The sequence below is a fragment of the Siphateles boraxobius genome, unplaced genomic scaffold, assembly GCF_051911475.1.
Source record: "Siphateles boraxobius isolate OS27281-9 unplaced genomic scaffold, OSU_SipBor_1 26, whole genome shotgun sequence".
NCBI classification, from domain to species: Eukaryota; Metazoa; Chordata; class Actinopteri; order Cypriniformes; family Leuciscidae; genus Siphateles; species Siphateles boraxobius.
The window spans coordinates 17,500,001-17,516,391 of NW_027508876.1; the positions used below are offsets into that span (position 1 = coordinate 17,500,001).

The window sequence follows — 16,391 nt, forward strand, 5'->3', positions numbered from 1 at the left end:
CAGCTATGGTAAGGGGAGTGACATTTCTGCAGAGGTGGAAAGAGTAATAAAATATTCTACTCAAGTAAAAGTACTACTACTTCAATGAAATTTTACTTAAGTACAAGTAAAAGTACCGGTCTAAAAATCTACTCAAGTAAAAGTAAAAAGTATCTCATTTAAAATTGACTCAGAGTAAAAGTTACTGAGTTACTTTTTTAACAGCGGGGGTGGGGTGGGGGACCCTCCCGTGTAGGGTTGTAATGGTATAAGATTTTCACAGTATGGTAACGTCTCAGAAAATATCACGGTTTACAGTATTAATCAATTGTTAAATAAATAAACTGTATTATTAAATTATGGGTATTATTATTATTATCATCAGTTAAAATGACAGTTAAATTAATGAAAACAGGAACTTTTTGGGTTGAACAAATGCTTTTATTATAACAAACTTGAAATAATTTGTTTGTTTATTAAAATTTCAATAAAACATGTCTAATCAATTAAATTCGATAATTAATAATCAATTAAATTCGATAATTAATAATGAATTAGATTAACAACTTATTTTTAACATTAATAATTTATTAAAATGTTTAAGAATAATATTGTCCTATGAAATGTATTTTATTCAGAAAATTAATGTTTCTTTTTATTAGGGGTGTAACGATATTCGAACCAAACCGAAGAACCGCGATACAGAACCCACGATTCGAATGGCGATACTCTCATGGCGTACCGAACACGCCCCGCCCTGCAAGCTACCCCGGCCCCGCCCAGCCCGGCTCATTGATTGGACCTGGAATCAGTGTTGCCATCAGTGTTGCCAAGTCCGCTTATTATAAGCGGCTTTTGGCTTGTTTTTCTGTAAAGTCGCTTACATATATTGGTAGTCGCGGGTCGCGTCTTTTTTGGGCTTGTTTCTAAAGTGTAATTGCTTATTTGGGCTTGTTCTCAGCTCGTTGTCAAGCAGATATTTTCTATATGTTATTTAAACGTAGGAGTTTGTCTTGCCTGTTCCCTCTGTCTCTCCCCTTTCCCTATACACAGAGTTTTTTCCCACCCACGTCCTGCTTCTAATTGGCTCTGACCCAGATGGCAATGAGTACTAGCCAATCAGAGGCAGAGCAGGGCAATCGTTTTTTTTTCTGGTTAGGAAAACGTCAGTGTGTGACGTTTAAATGAAAATACGTGCGTGTCGCGACCGTCGCGACTGATGTGACTGGACTGTAGGAGAGTTTTTATATATAAATTATATTTTAGATATTATAGATATAGATATTATAGTTTAATATTGTTTAACCCTTTAACTGTCACTCCCCCTTTTTTCGCATAGACATGAAAATCACTATTCAAACTTAAATGGTTGTAATTCAAGAATGCTTTGGAATATAGACCTATGGTTGGTCTTGTTTTAAAGAAGACATTTGCCAGATTATTGTTGAAGTGAAGTTTTATGAAATGATGAAAGTGAAACAGAAAAAAAGTTATACAAGTTTGAGTTTATGAAAATGAATAGTGTAAAAATATAATTATTTATATTTTATATAAAATATATATATTACAAAATATATTTTACTTTAAAACTGCCAGAAAATGTAAGCCAAAAATATGAAGAAGTTGTGTTCCAAATTTTAGGTTGATATCTCAAAAAATGAGCTTTCCGTAAGATTTTATTTGGCTGCAGTACCAACATTTTTCACTACATGGACAGCCAAGCTTCATTACAGAAGAAAAATAAACTGTACCTTGTGCACAGTTTTACAAAACTAGGCACAGTTTACCAATCTGTCCACATGGATGTAAATTGACAATCTGTACCCACAGTTTAAAACTATCTGTCACCACGGATTGTAAAACCGTGCACACAGTTTATTTATTTTTCTCTTCCAGGAACCTAGGGGGGCTCCGTAGAAAAAGCTCTTTTACTGTCTATGAGAAAAAGTCGCTTGTTTTGGGCTTGTTTTCACGGGCCTGGTTGCTTTTTTTGTCCCGCGAGATCTGGCAACACTGCCTGGAATGTGTACACAACGAATTCAGTTTTGTAGCCTAACCAGGGGTGCCGCTAAGGGGGGGGAAAGTTAGGACGATTCTAAGGGCCCACACAGATCGATTTTATTAATGGAATGGGTGGGGTAGGGGGCCCATCTCATATTCTTTCATAGGGCCCAACATTTCTAGTTATAGTAATGTGCGGCTCCCTATATAGTTTACAGCATTAGCAGATTTTTAATCCTTGCAAAACGTTTAATTGTAATTGAATTAATTTAAAGACAAAGACACCATTTTTTCATTAAACCACTGTTTAAATTTTTTTTTTAGCTTTCTAAACCGAACCGAATCGAGACGTCAAAACCGTGGGAAGACCGAACCGTCAATTTTGTGTATCGTTACACCCCTACTTTTTATGATTTAATCCAAATATATTATCAAAAACGGTGGTAATCAAATGTAAATTTAAACTTGTGTCTTTTTATTTTTTGGGGAAGCGCTGCAAAAACAGATTTACTAAATTAAACCATGGACAAAAAAAAAATATTCCTTTAAATAATGTTCAAATAAAATGTATTATTATTGTTGTTATTATTATTATTTTGAGAAGTAGGCTACAATAGTAATATATTTCTGTCATAATTTCTCCTAGTAAAACCGAACTTTTATTTTGACGGGTTGTACTGAAGACCTGTTTCAAAGTGTATTTGACAATGGTTTTTCTCAAATGAAATTATGAAAATGCTCATTAGGCGTTCTCTCGAAGCAGCTCTGGAAATGTTCATGTATTCATATCCTCAAATTGTTTGTGAGACGCTGAAAACACCATGAACGTCACGAGTACTTCAGTATGTAGCCTAGTAGACAAACGCAGCTCAGCAGAACAAATTGGGTTATATATTTACATGCAGTATTTTTGTGCTTAGCTTAAATATTCACAGACCATGTCGCGATTGGATTTATTCTACTTTCCATGTATTCATCCATCCATTATTTTGCATGTTTTACGTGACATCTGCATTAAGTGAATTCCATTTTCATGACTGGATTCCGGGATTCCCTTTGCATCACGTAAATCGGGACATACCTTTATCTGCAGGAGGGATAGTGTCCTAAATCCTCTTTTTGCAGCTACTTTGCGTCCACATTTTTTGCAAATTGGATATCTATCCTCGAGGACAACCACGCTTTTTTCTACTTTTCATACTGGCCACAATTCGCTTGGCGCTTAGCTTTCAGCTTCAGCTGGGTCTGCATCATCTTTTTTGCGCGTTTGTTCTCCCCCCCTTCAGTCGTTTCCGGAGTGTGTGATATTTTTTCCCCCCCTTGTATTATTATTTTTTACTCAGTAAAGGATATGATTTCAAATGTAGCGAAGTACAATACTTCAAAGAAAACGTACTTAAGTAAAAGTAAAAGTACAGATTTTAAAAACTACTTTAAAAAGTAGAAGTACACAAAAAACTACTCAATTACGTACCGCGAGTAAATGTAATTCGTTACTTTCCACCTCTGCATTTCTGAAACATGCTTAAAGCAGTTGACCAATCACAACACACTGGTCCAGCCGGCCAATCAGAGCACATTACATTTTTCGGGTTAAGGGAATTCATAGAGACAGGAACTAAACAGGGCATTACAATGTGAAATATGTGAAAATAAAATAAAAATTCAGTGAGGTTAAAATTTTAGAACTACAAATGACCAATTAACCTCCAATTAACCCTTAAATGCATGAATGTTTTGCCAATCATTATTACATATTCGGGTCTTTAGTGACCCGGATCTATATCTAACACCGATGGTTCTCTACCTGTCGTGATTAATGAAACACTCAGTAACAACAGTAACAATTACAGAAGAACAAAATTAATAATATTTTGTTACCTTTTTTGGAGCTTGGAAGGGGTTCAGTTTGAGGAGATGTTTTATACCATCATCACTGTCCTCGTCAGAGCTCATTTCCCAGTATATTCAGCATCTGGCTCAATCTCAAACATATTCTCAAAACTATCACTTTTAACATTTTCATAATCAATATTTTGATTGCTGACAGCTTCTTCACCAGATTCAACATCAAGTGACAGTGACACTAATATTTGATTAGGGGCGGCAGTGGCTCAGTGGTTCATGTAGGTTGTCTACAAACCGAAAGGTTGGTGGTTCTATCCCCGGTTCCACCTGACCAAGTGTCGAGGTGTCCATTAGCAAGACACCTAACCCCAACTGCTCCCGACGAGCTGGATGGCGCCTTGCATGGCTGACACCGCCGTCGGTGTATGAGTGAGTGAGTGAATGGGTAAATGTGAGGCAATATGTAAAGCGCTTTGGTGGCCATTGGGTCAGTGAAAGCGCTATATAAATGCAGTCCATTTACCATTTTTACCATTATGTTCAGTACTCGCTCTGCATTAAATCGCTAAGTCAGTTTTGCTGATTATACTTCCTATTCTTTTGTTTTCTGCCTGCGGTAATAACTATGAGTGAAACGTCACTTCATCATTGTGCAACAGACATTTGGGTGTGAACACTTTTGACGTGGGCCAGTAAGCAAGCAACTTGAATGGCAAACACCATTAACAATTTCTTTAGGAAATATAAAAGACTTTTAAAAAGTTTATAAGGCCACTCACTACTGGAATTTAGACGTTCTTTTGCGATGGACAAGAAAATGCAGTGTGCTGTTACGCTTTCTGGTTTTCATCCTCTGATGTTTCCTCTAAAAATAGTCCTTTTTTTGTTAATACTGGCCAAAACAACCCAACTTCATTGATTTTAGTGTTTTGTCTGCTGAGAAAAGCTGAGGGAGGAGATAACAGCAAGGTTGGCCTTTGATACTTTATAGTGCGATCTGACCAACAGGTCCCGTTGAGACCGAGCGGACACGTATAGGCCGTAGAGTGTTTTTAAAAGGGTCATTTGAAGGCTTTCTTTTAGGGTCGTGGTTATAAAAGGCTGGTTGTAATCTCTGTTTCTGGCATGATGGAGGTGAGCCTCTTTCTGTCTCTGACTCTTTTCAGTATAGTCTGTGCTCCGATTAAAGCCGATTAAAGACGTTTTCATGGATCAAATTATGCGGATGGGTTTATAGAATTTTGGAGGTAAAGCAGGTTTGTCGTAATCACCCTACAGCTGGTTGACTTTCCAGGTCATCTGTAAAAAAAGTAAGAATGAAATTCAATATTTTCTAATAAATGATCAAACTGCTCCATATACTTCACTCCAGGCTGCGCATGGAGATGCTGATCAAACTGTCATAATATAAAATGAAAATGTATGGAGTGCAGATCAAAGTCAAACCCAGGAAAGGGGATTGTTGTGTAATTAGTCTCCTTCCTTTTGATTTTAATTAAAAAACAGCTCAATGCCAAACTCTTTGGAAATCACAATCTGCATAATATATTTGAAAATGCATGCTCACTTACACATCTATTTCTGGGATGTTTTGTTTATTTAGAATGTTGTGAATGTTTCTAAAATTTTTTTGTGACTTATTTCTAAATAATATTTTTATTTCATTATTTGTTATTATTTTATGCTCTTTTAATGTATTTTTTGTATCACACTGTCATTGTCTTTTTTAAGTGAATTTAGTCTTTTATTTATTTATTCTATTTTTTTTTTATTTAAATAAAAGATTTTAAGTCTATATTTTTATTTATTTGGATGTAAAGTAATTTAGTTTCTTTTAAGTCGACTTAATATTTACTTCAGTTTTCTATTTCAGTTTAAAAAAACAAAAATGTTTTAGTTTTTGTTTTAATTTTTGTTAACAAAAATAACACTGTTTTGTTTTGTTGAAACTGTCATAAATCATTTGATCTGAAATCCTGACCTTCCCGCCCAGGGCGATGATAAAAACAAATGAAATTGGGGAATCGATACTATGCCGTTGGTTAGGCCAAGTAGCTCAGAGATTTTGGTCAGTGCCATTAGCTTGCATGGGTGTAGGACAAAACAGGACAAATACTAGTTATAACTGACAAAATAAACTAACCGAAATTACATGTCATTATTTTCTGGCACATCAAATCTGTGGGAAGGTGCCGTAGATGCAATTACTTGCGCACAAATGGTCTTCCCACTGCACAAAAAGCTTCTTTTGAGGTCTTGAAAGATGTCAGGTCTCTTAATGGAACAATGCCTGACAAAGCGTCCTGCTCTGCATTCTCATTTGCATATCAGAATGACTGTGAGCGTACAGGGATAGAGCTTCAATTCCATCAAAAATCGGCTGACAGGTTTTGTTCAGATCAGGAAATAGCAGACTCTCTCTCATACTCTTGCAGTGCAATGACAGTAATTCAAACTGGGCTAAATGCAATCCCACATTATGCTCACTGTTAAGGTAAAGTGAGCATGACTCAGCAGGTTTTTAAGCACACCATAACTCTGATTGTTAGAGCGTCTGGGAAGCGTCTGGCAGAGCTTTTTAATATTAAGCTGTCAAACGGATAGAGGGGCGAATCCCCAGCAAGAATGACTTCAGAGGGACTTGTGCTTGTAGGAGTCCCAAAAGTGTCTTTTCCCATTTCGTTAATGTGCTCCTTAGCCCTGTGAGAGACAACTTCGTTGCTGTGAATTTTAATGATGCTTTTAGGGGTTGGGAAATGTGTAAAGACGGGGGGGGAAACACGGCATCTGAGATGCTGTTAGACGGGATCAAAAAAAACAATGGATGTCAAAAGGCAGTAGAGGAATCTGAGCCTAGGGCTGAAGAAAATCCTTTGAAATTACAAATATGGGCCGGTTTGCACGTCTGTGTGCGCAAGCTTTGGAGGTCTTAGTGGTTTTGTGAGTTTAAAGAAACGGAACAGAGCCTCTTTTATCCGGTTCAAGACATTTAAAACAATCACCTCCTTTCATAAAAGCACTGTGAATGATATTGACTTCTCAGAGTAAATACTCAGGTGGAGCTGCTTTAGTGCTTCAGATTTGGGAAGGTTCAGAACATTCCCATTTACATTTATTCATTTAGCTGACGCTTTTATCCAAAGCGACTTACAATTGCTATATATGTCAGAGGTCGCACGCCTCTGGAGCAACTAGGGGTTAAGTGTCTTGCTCAGGGACACATTGGTGTCTCACAGTGGATTCGAACCCTGGTCTCTCACACCAAAGGCATGTGTCTTATGCACTGCGCCATCACCACCCCATCTGTTAATAATGATGTCTTTTCATTTCATTTCATCGTCATCACTTGGAAGTAATTAGGTGGATTAGCCAAAACACATCCATCTCATGCCTTAGTGACTAGCTGTCTCATTTCGAATGCCACATACGTCATTAAGGCTTCTTCATTTCAGTAAACTGATCACTACATCCCAAAGGCATAAAGAAATTACAACAATTTACATTTCACTGGGAAAAACTGTCAATTTTATGATTATTTTTCCAAAATAAGATAAACAGCCTGACCTTCGGTCAACTTAGTTTTTTCAGTGTTTTCCGCACCGTTGGCTCTATTCGGATGCAGTCGGATTAGTTTTTTTGGGATGATGCAGCATGTTAAATAAGTGTCAATCCGTCGGTGAGAAAGAGCACTCTGATTGGCTGTTCAGCTTAGCGAACGAGTCAGTGGCCGAGAATAAAAGCGAAAGTGTTGATGTCAGTTTCTTCGGTTATTTTTCACCTTAATAACTATAAAAGCAATCTTGTTCAATTTTTTTATGTCTGGAATTTCTGTACTATCTTCTCAAAAGGTCTGGCTTCCTCCACCAAAGTGCAAAATACATTTTTTTTCTTATTTATTCCTTATATAAAGACATTTTCCTCATAATTAATAAGTAATTTTAAAAAACAGCAGAGTGCAGGATGATAGCCTTTACATCTATATTTACTAATGGAAGAAATAGACTAATTCACTCCATCTTGTCTGCAAGGTTCAATAAGGTGTTTTCACTTTAAAACTCCATGAATGTATAACCTTGGCTCAGCCTGCGCTCTTCAGATGGCGGTTCACTTCAAAAGGACTGAAACATTTTAATTTCTCTGCAAGAATTCGAGCTGCGTTGCATTTGCATTTTCTAGCTTTTATTGTTTTAAATTGAGGCTCTTTATGACGGGTGTTGCAGAGACGCCACTCCAGCACCTCTGTTTTGGAGGAAATGATGTAACTGCGTGGGTCCAAACAGTCATATTTCTATGGGAATGGCAAAAAGCAGAGCCTCTCTCATCTGAAGGTCGAATTAGCATTGTGTCGTCGCCTCAGCCCTGTAACCTCCCTCCAATGAAGCCATAAACATTTAATAGAAGCGCTATCAATGCCCACCAGATGGCTCGTACAGCAGCACACTTCACCTCACACGATAAGCACAGAGCAAGACAAGTTTTTGGGGCATAAAAGTGCAATTTTTGCTTCAGAATTATCGACTGTGACTCAGCCCCATGGCTATAGCATGTTTTCGACTTGGTTCCTCTCTGGGACTCCGTGTAATTTGCTCTGTAAACATTGGGTACTTAAGCAAAGTACATTGGTTCTGGAAATGCAATTACTGCATGCAAACATCATTGTTATCAATAACAGCGACGCATTAATTTCTGCTCCTCCCGCGGCATCAGATATCGATCAGAAGAGATTGCTAATGAAGTTTCCTGGATGCTCTGAGGATCAGTTTTGTGTTAAAGCCCTTAACTGTACACATTAAGGCGGAATTGTATACAGTTGGATTCAAACATTTGTTCACCCTGATGATTACTTTGACAAAAGAAGCAACAATAGCAAATAGCAAACTTTTTATTAAAGACTTAGAGGTGTTTGCTAAGGCTATTATCACTGCTACTGCTCAATCTTATGGTTAAAGATTTGGAAACCTAATTTAACCTGCACTGCACAGTTTGTGCGACAGATATGAATGGTATTTTAAATTATGTGGCTTGTTGGGGTGGGATATTAAGTTTCTAGCCGATCAAACTTGCACTTTATGGATGATAAAAAATCTATTTATATATATATATATATATATATATATATATATATATATATATATATAAAATCAGCATATTAGAATGATTTCTGAAGGATCATGTGACACTGAAGACTGGAGTAATGATGCTGAAAATTCAGCTTTAATATCAGGGATAAATTACATTTTAAAATATATTAAAATAGGAAACAGTTATTTAAAATAGTAATAATATTTCACAATATTGCTGTATTTTTTGTATTAATTAAATTAAGGCAGGCCTGGTGAGCATAAGAGACTTTTTTCAAAAACATTACAAAAGAATTATAACAACCCTAAAACTTTTGAACGCTAGTGTAAAAAATCCAACTGCAAAAAAACTTTCTAGAAAACACCCAGAATATTTTAAGATATTTTGGAGAAATCATGTACATGGAAGCATACATTTAAACCAAATTCATGATAGATGGGTAATATACAGGAATTATTTACGGTTACTGTAAGGAAAGCTGATCAATATTCATGTACGCATCAGCTTCTCCACCACTGCATGCATATCTATGTTTATTTTCCTGTATGCTTACATGAAGAGGTTTCAATGAAGCTGCTGTAATGTGACTTGGCGCAAAGTGTTTCACTCGAGGCTGAGAGTTTCTGCTCATGTGTGTGTGCACTCACTGCCTCAAGGCCCATCTGTCCACTTCTCAGATGCTGCCACACACACCTCCACAGCACACTGTTCATCTGCGTTCATCACACTGTCACACTGTGGCTCGTCAGCATACTTTTGATGAAGAAAACATTGAGAGCTCATTAAACCTCTGCTTTGATAAAGACTGCTGAACTGACTTCCCTCTTGCTGGTGAATTTTGCAGTTTATTTTAGGTATTTTGTATGCTACCACAACAGGCTATATATAAAGACACCACAATGTGTGTGTGTGTGTGTGTGTGTGTGTGTGTGTGTGTGTGTGTGTGTGTGTGTGTGTGTGTGTGTGTGTGTGTGTGTGTGTGTGTATATGTAACTTTTTATTTTGATAATGTATTTGTATAATATATAAATAGTATATAGTGTTATTATTTATATATTTACAGTAATGACAACTTATTTATTGTTTCATTTTATTTTATGAATTATTTATTTATGATTTTTTTATTTCAATTAAGCAAATTGAGATTAGTAGGTAATTGTTATAATTCAAAAAATGTGCTGCCCTAAAATAAGCTTAATTTTATATAATTATTTAGTTAATTTTATTTAATTAGTTAGTTAAAATCTATTATTATTTTTTTATTTGATGATTTGATTTGACATCTTGACATCATTTTGTGAGATTAACCCACTGCTAGCCTACTAGGGATCATTTGTGTATCTTCTCTTCACACTATTTTTTTAGATGTTTAGACTGATGTTTTGAAGATTGAAAATTTGGTGAAACATAAAGCATTTGCATTATTATAAGACTTCATCATTTAGATGTATTGCTGAAAATGAAGGACGCAGAGGCGACGCCGTGTCGAAGTGCTTTGTCGCCACCACTGGTCAAATTATGAAGTGCAAGATGACACCAGACACCGCTTTAGGGCTTACCGTTTGATGAAACATATTTCTCGTTTACTCACTAAATGTGCCTCTGTTGAACAACGGCAACCGGGGGTGGAAAGTTAATTGCAAGGTTCAGTCAAGGTTATCGATGTTTAGATCTCTCCAGCTATTGTGTGTTTGAAATTGACTTAATTATCATGACGCTTGATTAACTGGAGGAGCCCATTGTAAATAGTTCATCGCTTGTAACAGACTGAAGTCAGTCGTCTCTGCTTGTTTCTGCTGCCTTTGAAGTCCGGTAATATTTCTTTAGACTTTGAAGTCTGTTCAGTAGCCTCGGAGTAAAACAGTTCATCGTTAGCTAGTGCCTTGTTTACTTCGTTTTCTCTTGCTTTGACCGGATAATATATTTGGGGAAATATAATTTTCATGTGTTTAATGTTTATGCGTATTTACTGTGCAGTGGAATTAAGTCTTCTTCGGCATAGGCAATTCACGGATTCTGGGTCTGAGGTACAACTTAGACTTTATGTAATGTCCTTTTTTGTATACTCAGGCTTAAGTTTGTGTGTGTGTGTGTACTTAAACTTGAGTATACTAAAAACGATACATAAAGTCTACACAAAGTTGTCATTCACAATAATATGGTTACTTATATTGACTCAGTTCCAAGGCAAAAAAATAGATTTTTTATTCTTTAACATTTTATTTAAACCTCCATTATTGTGATTTCTTATAACTTTGTCAATTTTGTTGAGCCTAAAATCCAAATAGCCTCCTGGCTGAAGGATTATAGTGGCATCTATTATTATAGTAGCTATGGTCCTCAATTATCACATCTATGGAATCAACTGCATCCAAATGTTAAGTTGAACAATGTCATGGAAGAAAAGGTTTTGGTTTGATCATATGGCATGTCTTAGAGAACTTTTTTTTTTGAAGAGGTTGCTTTACACAGCCTTTGTATCAACATGTAAATACTGTATATTCATGTAAACAACACAATGCAGTTTTGCCACTGGGGGTCAGTATGATCTCACTATCAGACCAGCCAAGACTAACTTCTTGGAAGGTCAATGAACCTGAAGCTGAATTCAGAACCGCATACTACTATTACTATTTACACTTTATCTTTTTATGGCGGGAATAGTTATAGTATACAAGTATGCATTCCATTTCTGAATCCAGCATGAATGAGAAAAGCTGAGATATGATTCTCACGAAAACTTGTAGAATACCAAAACCATAGCATTGACCAGCCTGGTGCTCCCAATAACAAACTCTGTTCTGCTTCAGTGACCTCAAATGGCTTTAGTCAAGGATGTTAGATGTTTTAAGGGACTACTGAAAATCTTAATTTGGTCACATACCAGCCAACAGGTATAACTCCTTTGTGAATAGCACCTGGGTCACACTGAAAGAAATAGCAATTCTCAATGATCAAGAGAAATGTATTCTTTTGTTGCTGGATGGCTGGGGCCATTGAAGTGAGAGGCATTGAACTCTGTCTGGCACCCAGATTACAGCACCGCTGCTGCTCGGTGTTTCCAGTGAGCAGTTCAACTGAATGAGAGACCCAGAGACTGAGAAAACAGCGGCGTTCCCACCAGGTTACGTGAGGGCATGTTTTCTCCCGCTTCTCTCATTAGAACATTTTCACAAGCACTCCCGGCGGGTTTGGCGAGAGGTTTCGGGAGGCCGATTTAATTAAAACCACAGTGGGCGGATTTGTACATTCACAGCTTTTGGTTGACACTTGTAGACAAAGAACTTTTTTTCTTATCCTTTCCGCTTCCCATCCTTCTCAGCACCTTGATAATACTCTGATATTGAGGACCTTAACTATTTGGGATGTGCATAATACCAGACTTATCTTTTGTCTCCTTTTAGACAATCAGATATTGGCTTTTGGACAGCTTGTAAGCACATCCAACACTTACGAGGATCACGACCCCAGAAAACCTGTGACGGTCACCACCGACAAGCCACTTTTATGGAGCATGGGAATTAATCGACTGTGAATAAAGCACTGGAGCACCAAGCCTTTAAAAAGTGCCTTTTTTCAGCACTGACAGCAACCTTTTATTAATGAAGACAATGAGTAGTGTAACCTTTGATTTATTAACAGCCAAATATAAATGTTAACATGCACAAAAAGCATGATTTATACAAATGTTTGCGTTCAGTCCGTCATCGTTTCCGGCAGCCGCTGGTTCAACCACCACTGTTAACAAGAGAAACAACAACCCTGCTTTAATCACTGAGTAAATCAAAGGCTGAATGTAACAAAGCATTAGATCAAAAGGCAATTTGCACATCTTTAATGCTCTGTAGTAAATTACATGTTGGGAGTTTAATGATTTTTGTAACAAACTATTTTTCACAATTATAGCAATAAAAGTCTGAATTACACTAGTAATTGTGTTTTTTTTGTGTGTGGATTACTTACACAATGATGTTGTTGATGGGGATGTGGATGAGTTTGACAAAGAATCCAATGAAGCCCATGATTGCAAATCCAATTGCTGTTGCCATGGCAATCTTTTGGAATTCTAGACAGCAGGGGGAAAAATTAAGCTTTTTTTTTAAATTAAATTAAAATAAGTACATGTTAAATATTGTCAAATACAAATAAAACTTTGTATATCGTCTTAAGTCAAAGTTATTATAATATTTTAAAACAAATGGTTGTAAAACAAAATAAAATGTATTTTATTAGTTTAATTCCAAGCATGACTTGTTTCACACTCTATGGAAGTTTGTTTCTGCCACAGATAGATAAAGATGGATATATATATATTATATATTCTGACATCTCCAAATTGTGAGATATAAACTCACAAATGAAGAAAGGACAGATTGAACACTTTAAAAATTAATATCACAATTAGCTTTTTTTAATATTATTATGTAGCAGAAACAAGCGTTCATAGCTTTCTCCTTAAAACAGCCCTCTGTATGTCAAATTTTCTGATTTCTTTTCTTCAATTAACTTTTGTTCCCAGTTTCACAGACTAAGCTTAAACCTACTCCCAACTAAAATGCATATATGAACTGTCTTACTCAAAATAAAAAAAAGTAACAACATCAGTGTCATTGTCTCAAGATGCACTCCAGTAATGTTTTTTCCTAAGGCACATACAAATATATTAAAAAATTGAAATCCTGGCCTAATCCTGGTTTAATCTAATCCAGATCTGTGAAACCAGGCCTTCATGTTTTAAATGTTAGACCTTCAAATATATTAGTTATAGCATCAGTTATCCAGATTATTTTTTGCTTATCAAATCTTTGAATTTTAAAAGACAAATGGACTATACATGCCTTTTCTATCTGGCTTTGTGCATCTTTTGACGAGTCTGATGGAGTCCTTGACGAACTGCCTGCTGGGCTCCACGAACTGCATGACCTGATCCATCCTGAAGTGATGCTGAAAACAGAACAGAGCATTAAATTCACATCTGTGGAAGACAAAACCTTAAAGTGCTCATCAGAGAACAGAACACGAAGCACAAAGAGATCACAATCACACTTCTGCACTGCTACATCAACATCTCACAAACCACTTACATGTTATGCAAGTTTCACGACGTATGAATTGATTTTTTTTAAGTTGATCCTATATTTGGGAGAGCCAGGAACCCTCCACCCCGAAACCCAAGTACATGAATCATACGAGCTGAAAACCTAATTAATAAAATATATTCTCAAAGGAAACTAGTTGTTAAACCTTAACTACGTCGACTAACCATACGTCTTTAATATACATTTAACGTTATTAATGTAATTAACGTTACAGCTTGACTTGCTAGCACAGTTAGCCTGAACGCTGCGGACTTTACTCTAGATAAAAACAGCTGTAAAAGATTCTGAAATTGATCTTTAAAAAAAAATAGAACACACGCAACAAAAAGTGAAGTATTTTGAAACTCAGATTAAGAAAATTATCGTATATGACCAGTCTGAAACTGTGTTTACCCTGAAACTCAACGATCACATCAGACACGTCCTCAGTAGACACAGAACTCTGTATAACCTTATGTTAAAGCTAAATTTTTTACTTAATACCAATATAAATTTTTAAAGACGCAATGTAGACCAAAGATAAACTTACCTGTGTTGACAATTCAAAGGATAAAGCAGTAGTTCAGCTGGATGTGACACACTGACTCCGTTGTATGTTACGCCACGTCGATTTAACAGAGGAAAGACTGACGCAGTGCTAAGAGTGACGCATGCGCACTAGCTCACAACTCTTGCGCACAATTACGTTCTTACTGCCATCTAGCTACTGGAGTTTAGATCGCAGCGACTTGTCCACATCATCATTACTGTAGAGCTAGATAAGCATAAGTTGTGTGATCCAGCCATCGGTATGTCTATGAGGATTGTTCCTGGAATTTGCAAACAGTTTATCTAAACTATTTACATTTTAATTGCTGTTGATTTTTTTTTAAATTTCCTAATACATTATTAAAATCAAGTAACGTTAGGCCTATCTGTTAAAATAATTTTGTCCTAATGGTCCTGAGCTAACAAGAACTAACAATGAACAACAGTTTAATTTTTATGAACGAACGTTAACAAAAGTTCATCAATAATGTAAAAAATGTAGGCTATTGCTCATTGTTAAATAAATATTGATTAGTATATTCGTGTTTGTAGTTCTAATCAAATCCTCGTCAAACGCAATATTAGCCGTTAGAGTGTGCACAGATCTGCTCTTCAGATTCCAACCTGAAAAGGTAGGATAGATCATCCGGGTATCTTTGTAATACTCATTTTAACATACTACGAGTCGGGACAGTTATTTGGTGTCTGAAACCATAGTGGGCGTTATCGAGTACACTCATTCAATCCCACTTTGCAATAACGAGTGTAGGCTACAGCCAATGTACACTCAACGGCAGCCTGAATTCGCTCACTTGTTTTCATTCACTCCTTGAATTTACAGTGGACTAATGTAGGGAATAGGGATTGATGGTTTAGGGGGCGATTTTGGCTTCAGCCTACTTCTCATTTTGAATAGGCCTACTATTTAGGATGAATAGTAGGCTATGCGAAATGGGTTGCAGCAATTGCGTTCGCTCGCAAACCTTTTGAGTTCAACAGAGACCCTAAAAGGACATGGTAGTGGAAGAAATATTATGGCTGCAACCCTATGTCCGAATTCACAGTACTCTAATAAAGAGTATGCAAAAATACTACTCCCAGCGAGATTCTGAAGTGTGCATACGATGGATACTTTACAATCCCATGAGGCCACGGAGAGGATTTATGAATGGCAGTGAAGCGACTTAACTGACGCTGATGATAATGACATGATAAGGACAACATGGTGAATGTAGTAAATCCAGATTACATTCATTCTTCACACTCATACTATATAGAACATGCTCTTTTTTTTTTACAGTTGCAAAGTAATTACTCATTCAAAAAAAAAGTACCTACTCAAGAGGGTATGCCATTTCGGACGCAACCTATAATACTATTTCATATTTGATCCACCACCACGTCCCTTTAGGGGCTCTGTATTAAGTGGTTCCATGCTACGGGATAGCAAAAAGGCAAATATCCTGAGAAAGTTAATTAAATACCTAGTTCTGGCATGAAACTCAAGATGGCGGAAGCTGATAAGTCTTTAACTCATTTGGTAGTGATCACATCATTATCTACATGGCACAGCTGATTGGTTGCTGTTGCATCAGTGGCCAATGAGCTGCGGCTCAACATTCAAACAAATACCAGGGTGTTGCTGGTAGCAGTATGCAGCGTGCTTTCAGAAACCCTTCATCCTCCCCAGCTCCACCTCTATAGATCTGCTAAAGGGGGTTAAATCATGTATGTTACATGTGCAGCAGCAGCGTAGCAGATCTTTTCCGCCAAAACCAAATACATTAACATTGCCATATCCATTACCATACCAATCTCTATTACCATACCAATCTACCGAGAGATGTCATAACA

The 16,391-nt window shown here is 36.7% G+C and overlaps 2 protein-coding genes across 4 annotated transcripts in view; one reads left to right on the forward strand and one right to left on the reverse strand.

Moving 5' to 3' along the window:
- The window catches only part of tpk1 (thiamin pyrophosphokinase 1), a 78,292-nt gene extending 65,453 nt beyond the window's left edge, over nt 1-12,839 (forward strand). For all 3 annotated transcript variants that reach the window (XM_077244534.1, XM_077244537.1, XM_077244536.1), the window contains one exon: nt 12,315-12,839. In XM_077244534.1, coding sequence (XP_077100649.1) covers nt 12,315-12,445 — 131 coding nt within the window. In that variant the 3' untranslated portion in view covers nt 12,446-12,839. The remainder of the gene's footprint in view (nt 1-12,314) is intronic.
- Nucleotides 12,527-14,684, reverse strand: sec61g (SEC61 translocon subunit gamma). The gene is made up of 4 exons (XM_077244538.1): nt 14,539-14,684; nt 13,749-13,854; nt 12,874-12,976; nt 12,527-12,648 (listed from the first exon to the last, which is right to left on the reverse strand). Exons 2-4 carry the CDS (start codon nt 13,840-13,842, stop codon nt 12,639-12,641), a joined length of 207 nt encoding a protein of 68 aa, XP_077100653.1. The 5' UTR covers nt 13,843-13,854; nt 14,539-14,684; the 3' UTR covers nt 12,527-12,638.
- Between the last annotated feature and the right edge of the window lie 1,707 nt (nt 14,685-16,391).